Below are 23,935 nucleotides of genomic sequence, written 5' to 3'. Positions count from 1 at the left end.
GTGGGTGTTCAGCCATCAGTGTTAGCGATATCCCGTATTGTAGGAGTATCTAGCAGTCAGACATGGTAATAATATTCCTCCTCTATGAAAAACATTAAAGGCTTGAGCTGTGCTTCCAGGGAGGCTGCATTATTTTTGCATTAATGGAAACGTTCCAACACTTCACATCTCTATTTCGACGCCTCTAAGCCGATTACAGCAGTAGTCCCACAGTTTGTGTGCGATTCATTCTGGTGAATCCCCCCGGGGATCACATCAGTTGGTCAAGTGGCTGAAATGTAAAGGTCCCAGTTTGTGGCTGTTTTGCAATGCAGCCCTTTGAATGGGGCCCATTAAGAAGAGCTTCATGGTAACACTTTTAAGTACAAATCCAGTCATCTCCAACCTGTACTCTATTTTCCATTTTTTTTTCTATTAAAGACCCAGTGTGTAGGATTTAGGGGCATTTTTTTGCCAGAAATGGAATGTAATATTCATAACTGTGTTTTCATTAGTGAAAAATTTACATTTTCATGTCTGCCACTGTTACTCTCCTCCACGCTGATGTGAGAAGTTTCAGTTCTCCAACCTCAAAACTAAATGCCACCAAATGATACACACTAGACCTTTATGTATGGCTACAGTGTTGTCAGTTGTTTGACCACAGAAAAACAGTGCCTCTGTCTCTCAGTGTCTCTATGCTGGCAACCGCCGTGGCCCGAGGCATGATATTTTCAGGTGTTTCGTCCACATTTACGTATCCCATCCTCATCAAAGCATATTTTAAGCATGCCCTGACTGAATTTCTTCAACCTTGGCACAAATGTCAACTTGGACATAACAATGAACTAAATAGATTTTGGTGGTCATAGGTCAAAGGTCAAGGTCACTATGACCCCCTCCATCTCATTTCTGTGTATGCAATATCTAAAGAACACCTTGAAGTAATTTCTTCTAATTTGGCACAAGCGTCCAGTTGAACTCAACGATAAACTGAATAGATTTTGGTTGTCGAAGGTCACTGTGACCTAATAACACATTTTTTTGACCATAACTCAAAAATTCATATTATAATTATGACAAAATTCCCCAGAAATGTCTAATAGTGTTGACATGTTATATGGAAAAGGTCAAAGGTGAACTTCACTGTGACAACACTTTTCTGTCTGCACTAACATCCATATTTGCTGTCAGCTGTCATGGCTACACGTGAGTCTCGACAGACATGAATGTAAACTGTAACTGCAACTTGGCTGGTTTGCGGAAGATTGCAAATGCCAGGCGATCATTTTTTGTTATTGCTACCAAGATTAAGGTCTCTTGTACAATACTATAAGCCACTAAAGCAAATGATCACACAATTCAGCCTCATATGCACTCAAAGTGTTTGGCTGTTGATTGTTCACACTGTAACAGTTATTTTTGGCAAAAACAGGTAATTAAAATAATGTAAAGTCATTGTTTTCACCCACTTTGGATGCAGCTAAAATTGGGCACATATAACAGAAAACTCAACAAGGCATACCTTGGGTGCCTTTGGGATGATTATTTTAAGTATTCTTTAATTAGGACTGCACTGGAAAGCTACAGTATGCATCCAGCTAAACAAATTAAAGGTGGCCTCATAATGATGATTTTAGTCACAGTGGCTGGAAAGAAAGAGTTTAAAAGTTTATAAACTGCTGCTGTTAAACTTTCAGGAAAACACTTGGAGTCATCAGAGGTTTCTGCTAATTTGGAGCTGAATCACTTTATCCAGAGAAAGTAATCTGAGATCTTGATGGAGCAATTTTAATGCCATTACTGACAAGAAAATGAGGGGTTACCTTTGCTGTGTCAGAGGTATGAGAAAATATTAATGTGTTGACAAAGGCTGCCAAGAAGTGTGAATTCACATTTACATGAAAATAGGCTATTAAAATTCATGCATGCCACTGTTCATCGCTCCAAGACACAAACAAAACAATTGTATTATTGCGCATCCGGCTGTTTGTCTCCATCTTTGTTCAGTCCCAGCTCTTTTATTCTCCTTGTGTTTCCATATTTGTGGAAGTTATGATCTGGAGCAAATGTCATTCTCCCGATTCATTTTCAGAAGTTTTGTTTATGTGCACAAGGGAACATAGTAATGGGTGTCATTTGTCGGGGGCGATACTATTAAATTTGTACGTAAATCAGTGTTACTATAGAAAAATGAAAGAACTGCAGCGGAAAATTACAATTAAATCAATACTGCTCAGTTCTTCACACATGCAAAATTACTGTTGCACTGTTAGGCAGCAGGAGCAGCAGTTAATTTCAAGCTAGGTTTGACATTATTGATGCAAACAGATAAAGAGAGATGAGCGGTGTATTCTCTGCACTCCTTACCTGTTCGTGGGTGACAGGAATGAGTCTGTGTTTGGAAAGCTCTCTCATGACATTGAGGTCCGTCCTCATGTCCAACTTGCAGCCGACCAGCACCACTTTGGCATTGGGACAGAACTCCTGCGTCTCCCCCTGCCACTGTGTATCAGCAGAAAACACGTATTAGTGAACAGGGTCATTATAAATCAATATGGGTTTAAATGGGGATAATACACAACATCACATCTCAAAACAATGGGCACTAATGTGCTGCTACAACAGCCTCCACTCTTCTGGGAGAGGCTTTTACAAGATTTTGGCACCTGGTTGCAAGGATTTGTTCCCATTCATCCAAAACTGCTGGATGGGTTTAAGGTCAGGGCTCAGAGCGTGCCAATCAAGTTCATTCACACTAAACTGCGGGGAAAAAATCCTTCCTAGACTGCTGCCACAAAGCTGGAAGCACAATGTTGTTTAAAATATTGTATGTTGTAGGATTAAGAGTTCTTTTGATTAGAACAAAGGGGTCTGTGTAAACCCTGAAAAAAGCTCCAGTATGAGGATAGGGTTATTCATATTTTATTCGTTACATAATGTAGTTGTCAGCCAATATTGTCTCATTTAAGAGGTGGTGGTCTAAGATTTGCTAAGAAATGGCCTCTCTTAAATCCCAATCAAGTTACAATTTCTGATTACTGCTTTGAAGGGACCTATTACCCAGCAAGCATTGTTTGCACACTGGCTACCATTACCTACAAGTTGCAGTAATGTTTTAAATAAAACATTTTAATCTAATGTTCAAAGAACATTTTAAGGATGTTTATCATTTCAAATAATGTTTCTCTAAGGTTAAATGCTGACCTAACGTTCCCACAATGTTACATGAGATCAAAGGACGAACATATTAAAAGCAATATTCAGAACATGTTATTGAGGTCTGAAATTACAGAACATTTTTAAATGACAATATAATGTAATGTGATATTTAAATACAAAACAATACAAAAACATTTTTGACATTTTTTTATGTTTAAAGAGAGTGTTACTCTAACTTTCAGAAAAATGTTCTGGGAACTAACAGAAAACGTTGCATTGGATGCACTGTATCGTTCTCAGAAGTTTTTAGAACCACAAATTGCGAGCTGGTTGTGCTTTTCCTAAGTTTCTGTCATATATGTATATAATGTCACGATGTATTGAGACGTAATTTAGTTCCCATGGTTACAATGACGTTGTGCAGAAGATCTGAAATGCTGATCTATTAAAGGGCTTTTTTGGGGCAGGCTGCTTCGAGACAGGTGCTTACATGGAGCATTTTCAAACAGAGGGTGAATATAGAACAATTCTGGCATTTGATCATTAAATCATGTAAATAATGTTTTATTACAAACCCAAAATAAAGTATGAACCTGAAAATTAGCATAATAGGACCCCTGTAAAGATAAACTCAACAGCCCCTAAATTTCTTGTTTTTCTGACCTTAAGTGATTTAACTACAAAAACTTTCTATGAAAACAATTTGCTTATTTACATTTGAAAGAAAAATGCTAACCTACACTCTGTAGGTTTTTGATAACACACAATTGTGCAAACCTTAAATGTTTTTGCATATTTTTGCTGTCTTGATAGCTTTTGATTGTTGTCAAATTCTGCCTCATATTTGCATAAATCATAGTGTCTTTGTGTCTAAAAAGCTGGACTTCCTTCACCTGTAACCTGCAGCAAAAGACCCTGAGGTCTGAAATTGAAACCCCTGGTCATGTGACATAATGATGTCCAAACATGACAACTAGTAGGGCAGATGAGAGACAAATACTGAAACAACACCACAATATCGATGTTTTGTTAGTTGCAATGTGAGCTCACAACAGCACGACGCTCATGGTCATAATGCTAGAGGAAGACAGAGAAAGACCATAAACATGACTGAAACTGTTAAACTCTTTTTCTGTCGTTCTCTTCTCTGTGAGACTTGTCATTATCTCCTCACACCATGCCACAGACAACCACTTTGAGCATTGCTGCTCCATTTGTTCTCCCTTACAAAGAGATCTTTTCTCCCGGATGCCTGTGTCGCCGCTGTTACGGGCTCCCGCGTGTTGTGCAGAGTGAGCTGTTGCCTTTCAGTAGGCCGCTCCGCCAAACAGTGTGCAACTCGTGAATAGCAGCAATTTAGATGAGTCACAAAGGACCCATGGGAAGAGCAGCTGATTGTTTGTGTTAATGTTAAGAATTGGTAAGAATTTTGTCCTGAATAAAAAGTAGAATGCGAGCTGTCGGAGCTGAGTGTCTGGTTAATCAAAGGAAGAAAATGGAGGCTGGTTATTTTCGATAACTTCGGCTGACAATTCAGTTTGAAAATCAATCTCGGTAATTGCACTTTCAAAATACACATATCAAAACCAGCAGGAAGGGCTGTAGCTGTTACCGAGGACGCTGAAGTCATGTTCTCACTGATGTTTCTGAGAATTTCTGGAGTTTTAATGCGCTGTAAGGAGTTTAAATACACACTTATTACATGTAGGGTTTTAATTTTTTATATTTTTAGCCATGTTAGCAGTGTGCCTCTGTCTTTCCATCACTTTAGTCCACCACAGACTGAAATATCTTAACAACTATTGCATGTATTTACATGAAATTTTATACAGAAATACATGGTCCCTGAAAGATGCCACCATTAGGTTAAAAATTTTGGCTTCAGTTAAAACATCTTTTTAATCCGATTGCCACAAAATTTAACACAGACACTCATATAATGACTTTTTATCTCATTTTTATATTCACAAAATGTGAACAACACATTGGCTTTGACCACAAATAAATTAAGCACATTGTAAAAATAAACAGAAACGGCGCTTCAAAATAAAAGCTCTGTGCTGAAAATTAACTATACTTTAAAATAAAGTCAAAGTCAAAATAAAGTTTTACAAAGGTGTCACTTGCGATCCATTCAGAATGGACCGCAACCCACTTTTGGACTGCATCCCACCAGTTGGGAACCACTGGTTTAGACCATGCACTATAAATGGTTAAAATAACGCCTGTCGTCTCTTAACTGCAGCTGCGATGCAAAAGACAAATTCGATAGCTCAAAGCTTAAAAAACTGAAACTTTGACTTTTGAGATTTTATTAAGATAGTTGCGTGGTCGTAGAAATTAAATTAAATTAAAAAACACTGCACTATGTCATAATATATTGAATCGTAACCTTATATCGTGATACATATTGTATCACCAGACTCAACCAATACACAGCCATAGCTATTAAAGTATCCGTTTATACTGCCTGACCCCAGGTAGCCTTCAGCTATGCTGAATTAGTGGTTGGTAGAACCTGTGATTGGAATTATAATTGTAGTGTAGGGGTCTATAGATCTATAAATCATCAGCCAGTGTGTTTATGTGTATATGTGTGTCTGCCATCCTCTGCTTTTGTGCTATTGTGTACTAGTTGAGAATGCTTTATATGGCAGCCTTGAGTGTCAGGTGTAGAGATGGTCTCATCACAGCTTTCATTATCTCTAACATTTCCTTCGCAAATAACCTGATACTTCAATCCAAACAGGCAGTGGGGTAGTGAGACAGAAAAGAGATAGAAAGCAGTGCTGGCAGGCTGCTAGTCAAAAAGTTATGAAGAAAAGGTGAGAAATGTTGCCAGCTGCAAAGCAAGGGCTGAAGTGTTAAAAAAAAAAAAGAGGTGATAGTCGGGTAGAGACTGGGATAACATCCTAGATTGGGTAATGCCAGATGAAAAATCTCTTTCCATGAGAGACTTAAATGAGTATTTGAAGAGAAATTGGACTGAAGAGAACAAAGGATATAAAACGGAAAAGGAGAAACGATAAGGAGTCGAGGGGTATTTTTGTAGCTTAGTAATATTGAGAAAAAAGGTCTCTCGAAGAGCAAAATTGAAGGGCAGAAGAATTAGTCAAGCAGACGGCTGTCAGAAATGGCAGAAGAAAAAGCGTTTTGTAAGGGCGTTATTTAAAGATAGAGGCTTGCAATGCCAAAGTAGATGGAAACAAATAATGGTGGCACGTTGCCATACACTTACTCACTTAGATAGAAAAAGTCCCTTTGTTTTGTCTCTATACTTTGAATAAAGTGACCCATCAACATGTCACTTTGGCATTCTGGGCATGCACTGTGAGATCAGTTTATTTACCGCCATTACTAAGGTCATCTTATGAGGTCAAAGTTCAAGTTGGTTCTCAAGTAGACCCCCTGTAGATTTTTTATCCAACATAAAAGATAGATGTTTTTTTGTCTTGTAGTGATGATGTCATTGATGAATGACGGTGCTGCAGGAATGTCTGCAGACGGACAGGTCAAAAACTCACCCTCAACCCACATATGTCCGTTAGCGGTTAAAATTAAATGTTGTCAATATCTAAAATGCAAAGAAAAAGAATGTGTTTTGTGTCATTTCGGCTAATCGCTATAAAGAGATATCTGCATATGAATGTAGATACAATTTTAAAAAAATTCTAATAATAAGCCAACTCATCTACAGACAATAGCCCATGGGTTTTGAATTTCACCTCTCCACATGGACTGCTTAACTCTTCAAATGTGATTGGTCAACAATAATTGGACTAAAAACAAAAACCAAAACACTTCCATTAACAAAAAATTTTCCCATCGCCTACAGATTTCTTTATAAGAAAATATCAGAACGTATCCTCTGAGGCTGCTGTGATGCTTGCAGTTTGAAAATGTTCTCAGCTTTGTTAAAAAAAAAAAAAGAAAGAAACAAGACACTTTCACACTTCTGTTAATGTGACACTGACCTTTAAGTTAGAATAAATTAGATCGTCAGTTTTACAGAAACTCTGCTAATTTTTTTGTATAAGAGAATTATTTTACAAATTATTTCAAACTTTACCACACATTTTTTAAATTTTAAAATATTGATATTATTTGAAAATGCTTATAAGTATTATTGCTTTTCAGTTATTTTTTTCAGTGTTTTATCGTGTTTGTCATAATTATTTGTATGTTCATATTAATTCTATATTCATACACACCACAATGACTTGGAGTATTATTTTCTATACAGAGACAAAGTTTCGCTGTTCTTCTTGTTGGGCGCGTGCATTCTGTCTTTGAGGGCCCTGGCGATATTCATTTCACAACAAAAATGGGAAAGGCTAGTGATATGAGGCTTTTTTGCACTACCCCTAAAAATATTGTAGATAAGAAAGTGTCACTGACCTTTTTTAGCACACTGTCCAGTGTTTCAGGACGGCTGATGTCAAAGCAGATGAGCACAGCGTCTGAGTCAGGATACGCTAACGGCCGCACATTGTCATAGTAGGCTGAACCTGCGGACGAAAAACACACACAGACATGACCAACATTTACAGGTTGTAATTTAGTGACTTGAGAGTTAACTTTTTTTTTTTTATCACAGAGCGAGTCATCACAGAGCACCTTTAGCGGTAATAACTATGATTAAATGTAATTACCGTGAACTAAACCACAGCAGATGACAATGAGTGGGTGTGATTCATTGCTTTTGAAATGAACAGAGGGGCCTGGTCCACAACCCCTGGTCTGTCCGTCTGACAGTCTTGAATGAGCCAACAGACAGACATGTGACAGTGATATAATGAATGGCTCGCACAAAGCGTCACCTGGTATTTCAGAATGGCATGTTTTTTTGCCGGGGGCCCGGGCTGAATTGAGCATTGTGACCTGGGCAAGGGGACACATTCCTATCCAGAGGGGACAACATTCCCTCTCCGTTTCCCTCATTGTGTCCAACACTACGTGCTTTTGTCACAGTGCACAGGGCTTTGGCAACTTCACAAAAAAATGTGTTTGGCAGAAAATTCCCATAGATCCCCACTGAATGCGAGTCGGTGCCACACAAAAACAGAAAAACACAATTCACACATTGAAGTTGTTTTCATTTTTACTTAAAAAGGTTAAAGTTTTCTAGTAAGTATAAGAACAAAATATTTGTTAGAATTTGGATCCCCGCTAGAGTACCTCAAAGGTACTAAAAGTGTATACTATCTATCGCTGTGTGCATACTTTTTTTTATTTTGCTAGTAATTGAAGGGCAAGGACTTTTTTTCCCTCTATTTGTGAATATATTCATGTTTTAGCAACAAACTGAGTGTTTGTCTTATATTGAACAATAAAATAACCCAATTTTTATTTTAAAAAAATACTAATGGATGCTCTTATTTCTCTCTCCCTCAAAAAAAATAAAATATATGTTTAAAAAGTATCTTTTTTAAATCAAAATACCTCTAAAAGGCCTTTATTTCAACGTGCTTGAAACATTAAAAATTAACTAACGTGTACTGGCTTACACCTTCCTCAGGGTGTAGTTTCTCTTATTTCTATCAGAAAAAAAGTCAAATATATTTACATCAAAATACCTTTCTTTCCAGTAAAACATTAATATATTTTAAATGACTCATCCTGTGCTCAAACTTCTATGTAAATGTACCCAATCGAATATGCCTAACTCATGATCTCACTTGACTGTTAAGCTTATAAAAACCTCCCAGCTGGACAAGATGTGAAAGAGCGAGCAAACATCAGATTGTTTCAGTTTTTCTCAATGACGATGTCCTAACCTGCTGCATGCATCAGCTAACGGCTTTAGAAACCTGTCGTTTGATTAAAAAAACGCTCACCCTGGTTAAATTTTTTAGAAAGCTTTGCGCTCCTCGCCGTTCTTTAGGCTCGCTCACGGCTCAGTGGGCTCCCTGAATGTTGTTGCTTGAAGTATATGTGGTCGATTTTTCAGATTTCAGATTTTTCTGGTCAGTTTGCATATAGGAAGAAGGTTATAAACAATTTAAGGATAAATGACTGAAAAATTAGCTAGAAACTACCAAAAAGCAAAAGAAAATAACTTGAAAATGAGAAAAACAAAAACACATAAAACAAGCAAAAATCAGGCTAGAAAGGGAAAAAAAACTGCTTGAAAATCATAATAAAAAATAGGAATTCTTTAGAAATCATTTTAAAAATACTATTAGAATTATAAATATCTTTTTTTGGACATTTTCCCCTTGCTCTTTTAGTAATTATTTTCTAAATCTACTCATTTTCAGTTTGCGGGATGTTTCTCGCCAAGTTGCTCATTGCCTTTTTTCACATTTTTTTAAAGAAATTGAACCAATTTGCTCAGGCTTCAAAGGCTTTTAAAACTTGTTAAAGGCTTGTGAATGCAGCACAAGAAAAGTGATGTAGATTTAGATTTCAAAGGGTTAAATGGGGGTGTGATCATGACCAATAATATGAACAGCCAAAACTATGAAAAATGTTTTTTCTTTTTCTAAGTCATTTTGAATTTTGATTACACAACATTAATACGCCTTGAGGGCAATGCACAGGTGTATGTGTGCCTCAGCAATCAGCTATATTTACCACAATTTGTGTCTGGCTGTCAAAATCTGGCCCCAAAGCAAATCATGTGTTTGTGCACGTGTGTCGCTGTGGTCAAAAATGTCAAACTAAAGGCCACAACCATTTTTTCCTCTCTCTCTGACTAATTCCTGCTCCTGGGTTTCACACATTCTGTATTCACACACGCTCTATCCCACTTAGCCTTTTGTGTTTTCACATATTCTGGGTGTAACTCCAGTTTGAACACAGAAAATGAGGATGATTAATTTAATAAAAGGCGAAGGGCGCCGGGGGTGAGTGGAAGTGTATCCGACAGCCCCCATAAACCACCCGCAGGTCTCCACAGCTTCCACACACACCCACTGGCATCAGTGAACTGACAGATGTAGCTTCACGCTGTCAGCTCCACATCTGCATCAAAAGGCATCTGTGATCAGCCGTGATGCTAAAAAGTTTCAGTCTTTGTCTCCGGAAAAGTCCAGAAAGTTCAGAAAAAGCAGCCATTTCTTTTTCTGCAAGTGTTTGTGCCGATGCTCAGCCTTTTAGTCTGTGTTTCAGCCTTTGTGTGAAACAACAAGAGATTGTAGTGTCAGCTCACCTGAAGCCATGCAAACTGTTTTCATGAAATACTGCTGGCCTAATCTGGGCAATAGGATGGCACGCTGTAAAAGAAGTCATTTGCAGAGCTGCTTTGTCAGCACATTTGCAGGTACACCAGGCCTATATAGGCTACAGCTATGCAGAGTAATGTCTTTTTGGTCAGCTGCTATCATTAGAACTCGTGCCGACTATTGCAAAACACAATATATTTGTCCACACACCTACTGTTATTAAATGTACAGAGACAACCAACACAAAATATAATAGTTGTTTCTGTTTTCCACATTTAATCTTTTTTTGCTTTCCCTGAAGTCATCATATAACTGACTGTCATTTATGGCTTTACACCAGGGTGTCTCTGATTACATATATCAAGAAAATGTCAGTTAACTTCTTATACCTTGATTAAGACTCTTAATTAATTAAGAAGGATTAATGAAGGATTTTTAACTTTTTGACTGGCTCAGAGGTTTAGCGGGTCATCCTCTTATCGGAAGGTTTTCCTTGGGAAAGATCCTAAATCCCAAATTGCTTCCGATGCTGCGAGACATGTAGTGTAAAAGCGCGATACAAGTGCAGTCCATTTACCACTAAAAGTGGGCTGGATAGTCATTGTTTTCTTATTCCTATTTGACTGCTTGCCCTATCCCAATAAGCACCTCTCTTTTTATACATAAACATCAGCAAATAACTAACACCACATTTCATGACCCAGTGCAGCACAATCATTTCATCATTGTCAGAGATAACATTTGACATAATTTGGTGGTTTTTCTTGTGAGAGCATTTATTCTTTCAACTTCAAGCAAAATTCTTCTTAAAATTATTTTTTTAAACGGATTCTTATCCAAAAAATGTTATGTTAAGTTAAGTTAAAAAAACGTACTGGCCACTTTATCAGTACCTGATTTTATTTTAACTTAAAAATATCATTATCAGTAAAGGCAATTGGCTGCTCTATAAAAACAATAATTTAAAAGTGTCCTTTGGTGTTTTCTTTTAAACAATCAATGTTTCTGTTTACTTTCAGTGTCAAACTGCAAAGGGCACTTTTAAATTCTTTCAGTTGGTTAAATCAACAATGTATTTGTCTTATAACTGAAGGTATACGAGGGATTGTCAGTTACTGTGTGTAAACACACTCACCAGCAAAATAAAAAATGAGAGCCCACCCCAGATTCCCTCTCATGTGGTGTTTTGTCTCGCTATATTTGATTTTTTTTCCTGTGGATGCTTATGGTCAGGCACCCGGTCATTACCTTTTTAGAAAACCCCGACCTCATCTGGGTCTCTGCAGAAAAATACACAGCCACATACATTTAATGGTTCATAAATGATGACTGAGATGGATTGCTTCTTTCTAGGTCTATACACTGATTGTTAGGAAAATCCTATACATTTTGATGTAAAATAATAAAGACATTTTCTACTTATTACAATTTCTATATATTTTGTTTAGAGAGAAATAGCTGAAAAATAACTTCAATAAGAATACGACGTGAGTCATTCTGCCATTACCTTTTCTCACTGTGCTCAATATAAAACCTGAGTTACAAACAAATTAAGTTTCTCTCAAACTTTTCCCCGAGGCAAGAAGGAGTAAAAAAAAAAAAGAGCATAGCAGACTGCTGAATAAAAACATAATGAAACTCCATTATGCTTTAATGTAATTTTAAAAAGGCATTTTACACAGCCTCCCTCTACTCTTCTCCACTTTTTTCCAAGCAGAAATAATGGAGGTGGAAATCTAGTCTCCATTAAAAAAAAAAAAGCTGGGACACATAACAGAGTTAGACAGCAACAATATGCTCAGTTAGATCACAGATGTTTTCAAATAAACTGATATGCAAGAACTGTCCAGGGTGCTGATCAGTTAAAGTAGACATTAGACTGCCTATTACGCCTTTCGGTACAGAGCAGTAAAACAAAAATGTTTTCCCTATAAAAAATACCCCAAATAGCTGTCAATATCAAAATGATTCATTCTAACTTTCATTTATCTCTTACTAATTACAACGACACAGTCAAACGTTTCTAACAATTACATCCCTGTGTTGTTTTCTTCCTCTTTAGATAAAAACACAATAAATACCCCACGCTGGCTATTCTGCCTGTTGTTATGGATATCTAGATTTGGTAATCTTGAAAAATTTGTATCAGGATTAGCTAATCCTGAATAGCAAAACATGGGATCTCCAGATCAGGATCATTGTAATCCAGATTAAACTTTTGAACAGCTAGGTTCTATAAGCATGTAACCAGGGATCAGGCTAACATGGGATCAGTCTAAACTGTCAAAATGCCTCCTCGTGTTATCTGAAGCAGCAGTCAGATACTCACTTTTCAGTTTGCTTCGACTTAGGACCAGCAGCCCATTGAGACGACGTGTGCTGTTTATTTAGCAGCCTGTCTATCGAGTCTAGCTGATTGCTTTTCTCTGGCGTATTCAGTTAGCTGGTACTCCTTCAGCACTAATATACTTGTTTATTGTTCTGCCAAGTCCTCCTCTGTTCAGTCTACCTAACACTGCCAGAATAAACAAGCATCAAGACTCTCCTGAGATTCAAGTCTCTCTGCACTTTTCCTCCTCTTATCACCAGTTGCAAAACAAGATACCCTCCAAAACCAGCTTTGAATAGAAGACTTATTACATTATGCTGTCAAAAGCTTTTTGGTTTGTTTCATAAACCATCCTGACAGCATACAGGAGGGCGTACAGATGTCAAAAATGTTTCTAAAAGGGACACACATACAGGTTTAGTACTACATTTTGGGAAAAATGCTTATTTGCTTTATTTTTTTAAAACACCACTCTCTTGTCTGCACAGAGAATTACCACCAGACTCTTGCTGCTTTGGTTTTCTGGACAACAACTTAAGTGTTTTGGTTCACTCGCTCGTCAGCATTTTCAGCCGCAGCATGTAGCTGTTTACAGTAAAAAAGTCAGGATAAACCCACTGTACTCTACCAGCTCAGCACCAAATGGCAGACAGGCAAAGTTAGTAACTTGCTGGGCAGCATAGTGGAGCATTTAGAGTTTAGAGGCCCAGACACACTGAGCCGACAACAAAGAACCAGTGGGGAAGAAGGCCGACTGCTGCGCCCCCTCACGTTTTCGCCTGCGTTTTGGCCAGAAAGTTACACCTGTGCACACTGCAAAGATTACAGACAACAGCCAAACAGTACGTACTGTATGTTCGGTGCATGCCTAGAGGAAATAACTCTCCATACCAGCAGGCGGCTATAGTCTATTCATCCTTCAAAAAGGGAACCGACACAACGGATTCAAGATGCTAGTTAGCCAGTTAGCACATAACCAACACAACCTGTTGCAAGACAGAAGAATATTTGCCGTGCAAAGAATAACACAGACGATTACGAGACATTTCTGTTCAAGAGGTCAACAGCTAAAAAAAACCCCAACTACCTAAATATAACATACTGAATTAGCCGAAAAAGAAAAAAAGAAAGCCAACAAAGCTCGACTAGTGCCAATGGTGCAGGACGCATCAAAAAAACTAGGGTCCACCGTTCTGCTCTTGTTCCATATTGATTGTACAGACGAGATGAGAGTAGTATCAATATCCTCAAAAATACAAAGAGAATGTGAATGAATATATTTCCCAAAATGTATAATGACATTAACTCTCCTAAATCAACTCAACTTTATTTATATACCACCTGTCATACAAACATGCAGCCCAAAATGCTTCACATAGCAAAACTAGAACAACAGACAAAAACTGAATAACAACATAAACAATTATAAATAGTTAAGCGTAACTAATAAAACAATAATAAAACTAGAAAAAAATAAACACCAGGGATGAGTAAAGTAAAAACAAATGATTAAAACTAAAAGTTAAGGCTGTAATATCATTACAAATAAAAGTTAGATTAAAAAATAGATCTAGGTTAAATGTTAAATGACCTCAATAAAAAGGTTTACCCTGTGTTACATCGTACTAGTGAGTCTTGTTTTTGATGCCACGAGAAAATGTCATTATAATAAATCATTATTATATTATTGGCTGTATGTTTTATGTATTAAATACTTTAAACGTAGGAAATAAAGAAATCATTCATGCTTGTAAATAAAATCAGCTGCATCATCTTGGATAATGGTGGTGCTTACCTGACCCTTCATAATAAGAACACACACACACACACACACACACACACGCACACACACACACACCCTCAAGGTTCTATGATGTCAACTAATCCATGTTTAGCACTCGAGAAGCAGCTAATGTGTATTGATCTGCAAGCTTTTTTGACCCTCTCTGGGACCTGTAGTTTGATGCCCCTCATGGGAAGTTTCCTGCTGTTGTAGCAGCCGCACAAAGAAACTTCAGCCCATCTGTCTCTGTCTAAAACCCTCTGATCAAGAACAAACTCAAAAGGACACTCAGCCACTGGAGTACTGCATCTCTCTCAGAGGACAATGAGTGTCATTTAAAGTGTTTACAGCTCATTTACTTCACTGTTTCCACCAATCCTACTAAACTACTTCTTTGTTTTTCGTAAACTCGAGGACGTAACAGATCGCATGCAGGCATATATTTAAATTCTGCTCAAAAAGGAGCCAAACAAAAAAATGCGTTGACGCACGACAGTCTGGAAAACAGCAACACCACGCTGTGACTCCACATGGGGTTGTCATGCTTTTGACGTTTGATCCTTTCAAAAAGCTGTTTCCTTTTCGCTCTTTAGTGTTTGGTTGCTTGCAACAACGGGCTGGTGGTCATGTACCGTCCATGCCCTCTTGTGTTTTGATGTAATCCGCTTGTGCGCTGTTTAGAGGTTCATCCTTCATAAAAGACTTACGTAATTTGTCTAAATGATGTTTTTAAGTAGTTACACCAAGTTTCTCATGATAATGTGAGGTAAATTTGATGACATGCATGCACAGAAGCTCTGGCTGCATTACAGGAGTGGACAGGTTTGTATATCCTGTTCCTACCACTAACTTTTAATCCCTTAACTGAGATCCTTTAGATTTGTCATTTTGATGTCAGCTGATGCCCATAGAGCAATGCAAACATATCTCATAGACAAAAGCATAGTCAGGGTACAGTAGGCACAAGGTTTTGATCCAGGAATGCAAATGTGATGAAATTGCTGCTACTCTGGGGAGTTGGGCTGCGACTAACAATTATTTTAATTATCACAATTTTCTAGAGCTGAAAGTGACATATTCAAATCACTTATTTTGTCTCACCAACAGTCAAAAAAAAAGCTGGAACTGCAGAGTGAATGAATGCCTGTGTGTGTTTGATCAGACTGATAAAATGATCAACACTGTGAATGTCTTGCCAACCTAAATTCACTTTCATCGCAAAAAATGTTTTTTGTCTGAATCCCATAATTACACTGAGAATAGCTGCAGCAACCAAAGATATCTGCTCAGACGTTTATGAAAGACAGCGAAGCCCATTCAAAATGACCAAAATTTGATGGATATGCTATAATTAACAAGCGTAAAAAGAACAGAAAGACGTCATGTACTGATTTATATAAGTACTAGCATTGTAGAGAAAAATATGAGGTGATTGTACTGCATTTATCAACACTCTCTCATACCTAAATGACAGAATAGGTTGAGTACCACTGACTTCCAAAATGACATATATTACCCCCATAATGGTTGCAGTTTTAAACACTACTACGGGGGAGGGGGGGTTAGCCGTTTAAACTTTAATTTAAAGTTTAAACGTTAATTTAAAGTTTAAACGGTTAAGTTAAAAAGTTAAATTAAGTTTATACAAGAAGTCTATGCAGTAGAGAGTATTGAAAATGCTACATTATGATATGATTATTTTTACATCACTAACAAATCCAGGACTGTATAATTAAAATAATGGAGAAATCTTAATGAATACTAATTAAATAGTCTATCCTGCCTTCGTTTCCAGGCTTTTAAAACAAAGCTGCGAGTAACACTTTTCAAACAACAAACAACTTTTCATTGCAAGCTAGAATAATCAGGGTTTTGTTTATGGCAAATAGATGACAAATATGTACAAAATAAAAGAAAGTCATTATTCAGCACTAAGTAGAAGCAGGTAAATACTCATTCTAAACTCTACACACATAACGAGGATAAAGATGAACAAAATAGGATATTTCTACTTAATTTACCCAAAAATACATTTCCAAAATCTATATATATAACGTTATTGACAGTTTTAAAAGAAACAGGTTATTAAATCAATTTTACACTCATCAAACCTGTTGTGACACCGTATTACTTTTGGGAAAAAGTGTCTGCATTTGTTGTATTTATCTCAGTTATTCAAGTTTTTTTTGTCACCCGGCTGTATATTCCAGACTGCACAGCGAGTACAGTTATGAAGTAAAGTTTCATGATGAGCGACCTTTAATGAGCCCCACTGGGCAGGTTTCCTAATTACGAAATGAAGGGAGGCATGTTATCTATTCTGTTAAATATGGTAAATCTTGTTAGTGATTTTTTAATGTTCCGGAGACATCATTTTTTCTCATTTTGTCTGGGCTTGTAAAACTCATTATTAAACATCCACTGTTGTATTTTTGGACTAACCAGAGGAAATACGTTTCTTTGGTTAGTCAAGCTCAAAGCTGTAAAGTGACTGATAAGAGACTAATCAGACCGCATGTCATATCTTTCAGCGTTCACGGCTCTGCGTGATTCAGAGGGAACACAAACACACCTTGAGATGCACAAAAAAATCATTATTAATCCTCTCTTACAACATTTTTGTCTGCCAGCTTTCACCGCAGCACTGTAATGATCATTAATATTAAAAATCCTGTTTGTCCCAGTCATGCCCCTCTGAAGAAATTGGGACCTTTTTTCAGTTCTGAATTCTGGAAATACCTCCACAGAGGGAACGGCAGTAAAAATTTTATGCTATTGATGAATGTATTTTTATTCCACCCCACCAGAAAATATAAGCAAAGCCTCCCACTGAGATAAAGCATGACTGCGACACTCATGCTGTGGGAACTGTGGGGACAATAAGACTCTGTGGTTAATAACATAAGAGAAATCAGCCTGTGTATTCATATGATTATCATACAGTAATAGAGTCCACTCAGTAGACGCACACACACGCTCAGCATGGATAATCACTTAGCATATGTGCATAAACACCTCAAGACACCCTGCAGCGCCGACACTGCTGCTCCGGCTCTTTTTCCCTGTGCAGAATTGCATTCAATTTTCACATAATTTAGGTGATATGTATGTCTGATATATTTTTCTCCATTTTCTCATTTTGTTTGTCATGTGATAAAAACAAGCCAACCACTGAGCTGCAGAGATCCGAACAAATAACGGATTATTGATAAACCTTTCATTTGTTGATTTAATGATTTTTATATATTTTTTAGGGCACTATTAAGCTTATTTGACACGTGTTTTCTTCTTATTTGCTATTTATCAGTCTAGATTGTTTTGCTGTGAGCTGCAGAGTGTTGGAGATATCGCCCATAGAGATGTCTGCCTTCTCTCCAATATGATGGAACTAGATGGCATTTTGTGGTGCTCAAAGCGCCCAATAACACATTTGACTAAGCAGCAATGTCTCTTTCCAGAAAGCACAACATGGCAAGATGATCCATAGTTGTTGTGAGCTGTTTTATGTAGGAACTACTTTTTTTATACACCTGCCAACTATATTATTGTGCAGAAGGAAGCGTGCATCTACTAATAGACAAGAGGCTCATGTTCTTGTCAGCGATTGATGTATAAAGAAAGCTGGATACAGCATTGGAGGCAGGGCCCCCTATGAAAGTTGCTCAGTGGAACATAAAGCCAAAATAGTTCAACAAGTGAAATAAATTAAACAACAGCACACCTACAACACTTTGGAGGATAAGTGCCTAATTAACTCAAAGTTTGATGGAACTTCATGGTGAAATGAAGCATTTTAGCAGTATATAAATCATAAAGTCATGTGCCTGGAGAGCACTGTGCTTGTTGTCATGCACACTCCTCTGCTCAAATACCAAACAATAGCCTGAAAAGCAGCAAGCAGGAATGAGTGAAGTTGGTGCTGCCAGTCACATCAAGAGGCAAACACTCTTTGTGCGTGTGTTTGCAGTGTGACAACAGATTTGGATTTTCCAGACCGACCACACACACACACACACACACACACACACACACACACACACTGCATATTTTATTTTCTATATGCTTGACTGAAATCTGATAGACACTGATGAAGACAATTTAGTTGCGTTGTCATCAGCCAGAGCAATCAGGCGAAACTTCACTGAAGTCTAATCCTGTTATTAAAGTCTGCCTTGAATTTTTTTTTTCATTTAGACTGAGACTAGTAACAGAAAACCAGGCTGGCTTTCAGTAAAAAATTCTACGTGATGTTCTTGCATGTTTCTGATTCAGTTAGCACAGAGGGAGAGCGCTGCTAGTGAGCAGGGTTATGCCTGAAATCAGCAGTAATCCTGCAGGATTCCTTCAAATTAATGACAGGAGGACATCTGGGCATATCCCCTTCACATTAAACCTCCCAAGCTCCTGTTGTGATTTTATATGCTGTCTGAGCAGCCTTATGTTCTTGTGTGCAGCCCTGACTCTGAAGCTAAAAACCCAGAGAACGCATGAACCTCTGATCCATATATCTTGTTTATTTAGTCTGCTTGTGGTTTCCAAGGCCGTGCAGCCAATAGGAAAATATAGACAAAAAAGGCTATTATATTATCATAATAGACTTGACATTAAAGCAACAATATAGTATTACAAACTGCTTCTGAATGTCTATTATGTGCAAATAACATTTATGATCCAGTAACTGTTAAAAACATTTTTCTTGTAACTTGTAAATTTGTAAAATACTGATGTTTAGGCAGCGTGTCCACATTTTCTTAGCTTTCTCGTGATGTCTGCTTAGAGTCTGGCACCCGGTCGCTATCTCTTTGTAAAATCCTAACATCACCTGCACACTTGTGCCCAACACAGCAAAATAAGAATAAATAAAAAAAATAGAGGCATAGGCAGGGTCTGTGCAGATTCAAACACAATCCCACACGTCTAAGATCATAAGGGTTTACTATTGTATGAGTTTTGCATTGTTTTATGGTAAACTCCTGCATAGCATACCTTTAAGTCAGAGTCGCCTTACACAAGGCCAATTTCAGAAAGTACTGACCACTTTAAAGTATTGGCAGTTCTGTAAAGTCATGATAAATGTACCCATTTTATACTTCTGTCAAGCTTTAAGTCATAGCAATCACAGTTTTACTACAAAGCTGTTTCTAAACTAAAGCAGTGATTCCATACCAGGAGTACTGTTGACCTATCAGCATGTCTTGCAATTAGCACAAGAACAGAAAGCACAGCGAGATGCCAAAAGTTGCTGGAAAGTCCAGCCTCGGCCAGAGAACGGATTCAAAGTTATCCGAAATACTGAAAAAGAAAGAAAGCCTAAACAAAGAATTCTATGATCATTCTTAAGCAATTTACTAAGACAAAACATAGAAACATAAAACCAGTAAACACTAATATTGTAGAAATTATAGTATCACAATGCAGTAGAAACAGGGTCACCAACATCCACCTCCCACGGCTCTCAGTAATGTCTGCGGTGTTGGGGGTTGAATGGAGTGGTCATAGCTACGTTTTGAATTATAGATAAGGGATAGAGAAGGTCTTAAGTGGATGGATAGACCCCTTGAGTGCCCTCTGTATGTGCTTTTGTGTCTAAACAAAGTGTACTACAAAATCTAAATACTTTGTAATCACATAATGTAACAACTAGGCCATTATGGTTTTAACCCACAGTCTAAAACATGACCAATGAATATTCTGTGTTTCTATGGTCTGATATAATTTCAAATGTCTGTATCTGTTGTCTTGGAAATATTTTTATTTTCATGAAGGTGGTAGTCGAGCTGACAACCATTTAATGTCACAAACGTTCACGTTAGTAAGGTAGCTGTCGCGAGGTGGTGAAGAGTTTTGGCAAATGTGAAGGGTTTTGCCTGCTTTTTCTGTCAAGTTTTAATGGTAATGGTAATTTATTTCAGTCTTTGGTAACAATTTTCCAAACAGCTTTTCCACTTGTTCACACTTGCTCTCTCAGATTGTATGTAAGGTAGGCATATTTATTGATACAAAGATTTGGTCAGATGAGGTGTTTCTTAAAACAGAGACAACTTAGAAAGGATTGTTTCTCTTTGGATAACTGCCTTTACAAGTAAATTGACTTTTTTTTTCTTCAATAGAGCAAGCAGATTATGCTCTCCAGCAAAATTATACTGGACAGAATGAAATGCTGGGAAAAATAAAGACATGAATCATGAGGGATGATGGACATTGTAAACCTCCACTCACCCACTCATAATGTGCAACTCTATCTATATTGTGTGTGATGAATATTTAAATATGTTTATATATTAATTCTTGTGGTCCATGCCAGGATTGGTTCCTTAGTGTCTGATAAAGATCAGTAAATTGTCAATAAAAACCGTGCAAGGATGTTGAACAGTGGACACAAAACAGCACCTCTTGTATGAATGAAGATTGAACTTGCTTCCTTTTTCAGTTCTACGCTCGAACTTTGTCTTTATTTTAAATGTAGAGTATATCTCACCCACTACAAGGCCCATATAAAAAATCAAGGTCTTAAACTAAACATAACAAATGGGAGATGAACTTGAGAGCCAACAGCATTAGTTCAGGTGCTACTGGACCAGATTCAATGAGGGAACAAGACAGAATAAATTGTTTGTCCTTGAATAAAAAAAACATAACAGGTCTAAATTGAATATGGCTTTTAAATGATGAAGCCCAAAAGCTCAAGGAAACCATCAAATAACAGTCACCTGTGTAGACATTTGTGCCCATAAAATGAAGCAGAACAAAATGGGAGAGTATAAAGTAAAGAAATTTGGTCTCTTCTGGCTCCCAAAACCCAAAAATGGCGACAGCTGAAATAATGAATTTGAGGCTTCAAAACAAAATCGACAAACCAGTGGGTGACGTCATGGTCCATGCTTTGCACAGATAAAAGTCAGTATAGTAGAGGTCAGATGTTTCAGGAGACATAACCATAAGAGAAACACGTTTTTGGAGTGTAGGGGGACTTTAAATTAGATGTTTTAGAGCATGGAAAATAAATGACGAGTAAAAACATCAATAGCAAGTTCTGAAAAAATTCAAATGAGCGCTGAAACAGAACTTTAAAGACAAATGAACAAGTCTTTTCTAAAAGTTAGCACTCCTGTGTGCGTGTTCATCCAGACTTGCCGTCTCTCTTAGACAGACTGCTCAGTTACACATGCACCAGTAGCTGAGAGACAGACCTGGTGTCCCCAGGGTAGGAGAGCACATCTAGGCCATTGATTTTCAATGTACCCTTGGTCTTCTAATGGGCTGCATGAGCAGACGAGAACCAGACTGGGTGACTGGGGCACAGACTCGCACTATAAAAACCCACTGACACTCATCTAGTCCTGAATGCTTTCTCCTATACATGAGCACTTCACATTGAGCACTCCACTTTGACACTATATGTCTCTTCACTGTCCCTATTTATATATTTTACTAGTCCTCTAATCTTTTAGAGCACTTACTCATACGCTTACTCACACAAAAATACACACCTCTGCACATGTTTTAGTAGCAAAAACCAACAGCACTTGGACTAGAAACCCAATTCCCCCCGCTATCTGCACTTCTATCCAAAAAGCCTCTGAAATGCTTCAACACATCGAGCTATTTTCTCCGCCTGTTCCTGTCATGGAGCCAGGTGCCACTCACACACAGATGCTCGCTCGGAGCACATTTGTGCTTTCAAGAAGCCAACATGTGATTGGGGTCATAAAAGCTGTTCATGAATGAATGATGAATTGTTAAGGCAATCTCAGCCGCACACTCCCTCAAATTCGGATGGCTAGATGGATGGATGGATGGATGGATGGATGGATGGATGCAACAGGGTCTTTAAAGTGCCAGCCATGTTTGCACAGTGTATGATGGAAAGAGCAGTGTGTGTATAGCGAGTGCAAGTGTGTGTTTAAAACTGACATGTTCTTATTGACTTGTCAAGCCCTCAAGGAAGCAGCAACAGAGGATTCAGGTTACGTGCTTCTGAACAGGAAGCCGCCTGAAGGACAGAGTTCAAGGCAGCAAACCTCAATACAGTCCTTTCGTTGCTCGCTGTTTTAAGGTGTGACACCGCAGGTTCAGCCGGTTGCTTTATCGACTCTTACCTCACACTTTCACATGCTCAGCTATGAAACCTGTGTGTTTTGAAGGCTTGTGTTTTTGTGGCAGGAGTATCCTGAAGGCAACAACAACAGCTTTTTGTCATCTGCCAGCCACAGAGGGAAACAGATATAGAGGAGAATTGAATTTATTTGCAGCAACGGTAAAATGGTTTCTTCATAAATCCAGCCGAGACAACAAAACTTCAAATTTCAAACCTTGTTATGTGTGTTACAGCATCATCAGCAAAACAGTTATGTTGTGGAGAAGTTGCTAATTAATAAGCGTCATTAATCACTATGTGACTAGAATTAAAATGTTAATTATGCCAGGTTAATTAAGAACAATCATTTAAACCTGCAAAACAGATTTTTTGCCTAGTTGGTGGCAGTGGAAACAAACTATAAAGTCACTTGTCTGTTGCCAATGTTCTTGAAACGTTTCTGGTAAAGACTCAACCGTTGTGGATTTTGTGGAAGTTGTGGATACAAACACAGTCTTGCGATCAGTTTGCTCACTCGCTGTGAAAGTAAGGATGCAGGTGTTGTGAATTTCTGATACCGATATGTTTAAAATAAATTTATCCAATGGCTGATACAGATGGGTTTTTTTTATGTCATTGTTCATTTTGTTTGTGTTGTTATTTATTCCCTAAAATATTCCTGAGACAGACTGCATATGTGAAAGAGGCTTAACATACTGTATTATCGTCTTTAGGTGATATGGGATATTGTATGGCAAACAGCTGCATATTTAGAAGCTGCAGTACACCCACCTACATGTCATCCATTTAGAAATAACCTCACACTATGTCTCCCTTTCCCCATATTTTATACATACTCAGTCTTTTTATTGTGCCATGTGCTCGTTATATCACCTCCATACTTCCCTGCTTGACAAGTCATTCACATTTGCACTCATAAAGTTAGAAGGTGAATCAGGACAGGTCTGTTTTAATGCCAAGTTTAATAATAATACACGGCATATCATTACCTCCAATTCCAGAAATATGATTTCCGGACATATTCATAATTAGCAGCAGACAATTAATTAAGAATTCAAAGGTCACCTCCGAAATCTGTATATTAATCTAATTTATGACCTTTTTAGGAGTCACATTGGCAAATTGGTTGATAATTGACCAGATGCTTGCAGAATTACACTCGGCACCAAGTCCTTTTTTTTTGTGGTCACAGCCCATAAAGACAGATTAGAGTGAGTCGTATGTGGTATCTGAACTGCCAGGACACACTGAGTTAAGGATGGAGGCAGCATGAGATTTTCAGAGGAAATGAGAAAAAGATTTAGTGAGAAGTGAAGGAGAGACATAAAGACAGATAGAGAGACCGACAAAGGAAACGCAAGGTAAGCTAATCAAGTCCAAGAGTGCTGAGAGGGCAGTGCCCCAATACAGTGGGACTT

At 37.8% G+C, this 23,935-nt stretch overlaps 1 protein-coding gene across 1 annotated transcript in view; it reads right to left on the bottom strand.

Moving 5' to 3' along the window:
* LOC121958667 (rho-related GTP-binding protein RhoN-like) overlaps positions 1 to 23,935 on the bottom strand; it is a 38,509-nt gene that overhangs the window by 3,339 nt on the left and 11,235 nt on the right. The window contains exons 3-4 of the mRNA XM_042507749.1: positions 7,540 to 7,649; positions 2,350 to 2,484 (exon numbers count right to left, since the gene is read on the bottom strand). Coding sequence (XP_042363683.1) covers positions 2,350 to 2,484; positions 7,540 to 7,649 — 245 coding nt within the window. The remainder of the gene's footprint in view (positions 1 to 2,349; positions 2,485 to 7,539; positions 7,650 to 23,935) is intronic.

The sequence above is a fragment of the Plectropomus leopardus genome, chromosome 19, assembly GCF_008729295.1.
Source record: "Plectropomus leopardus isolate mb chromosome 19, YSFRI_Pleo_2.0, whole genome shotgun sequence".
Lineage (NCBI taxonomy): Eukaryota > Metazoa > Chordata > Actinopteri > Perciformes > Serranidae > Plectropomus > Plectropomus leopardus.
The sequence above is the reverse complement of the archived record's forward strand: the minus strand, read 5'-3'. Positions and strand labels throughout refer to the sequence as shown.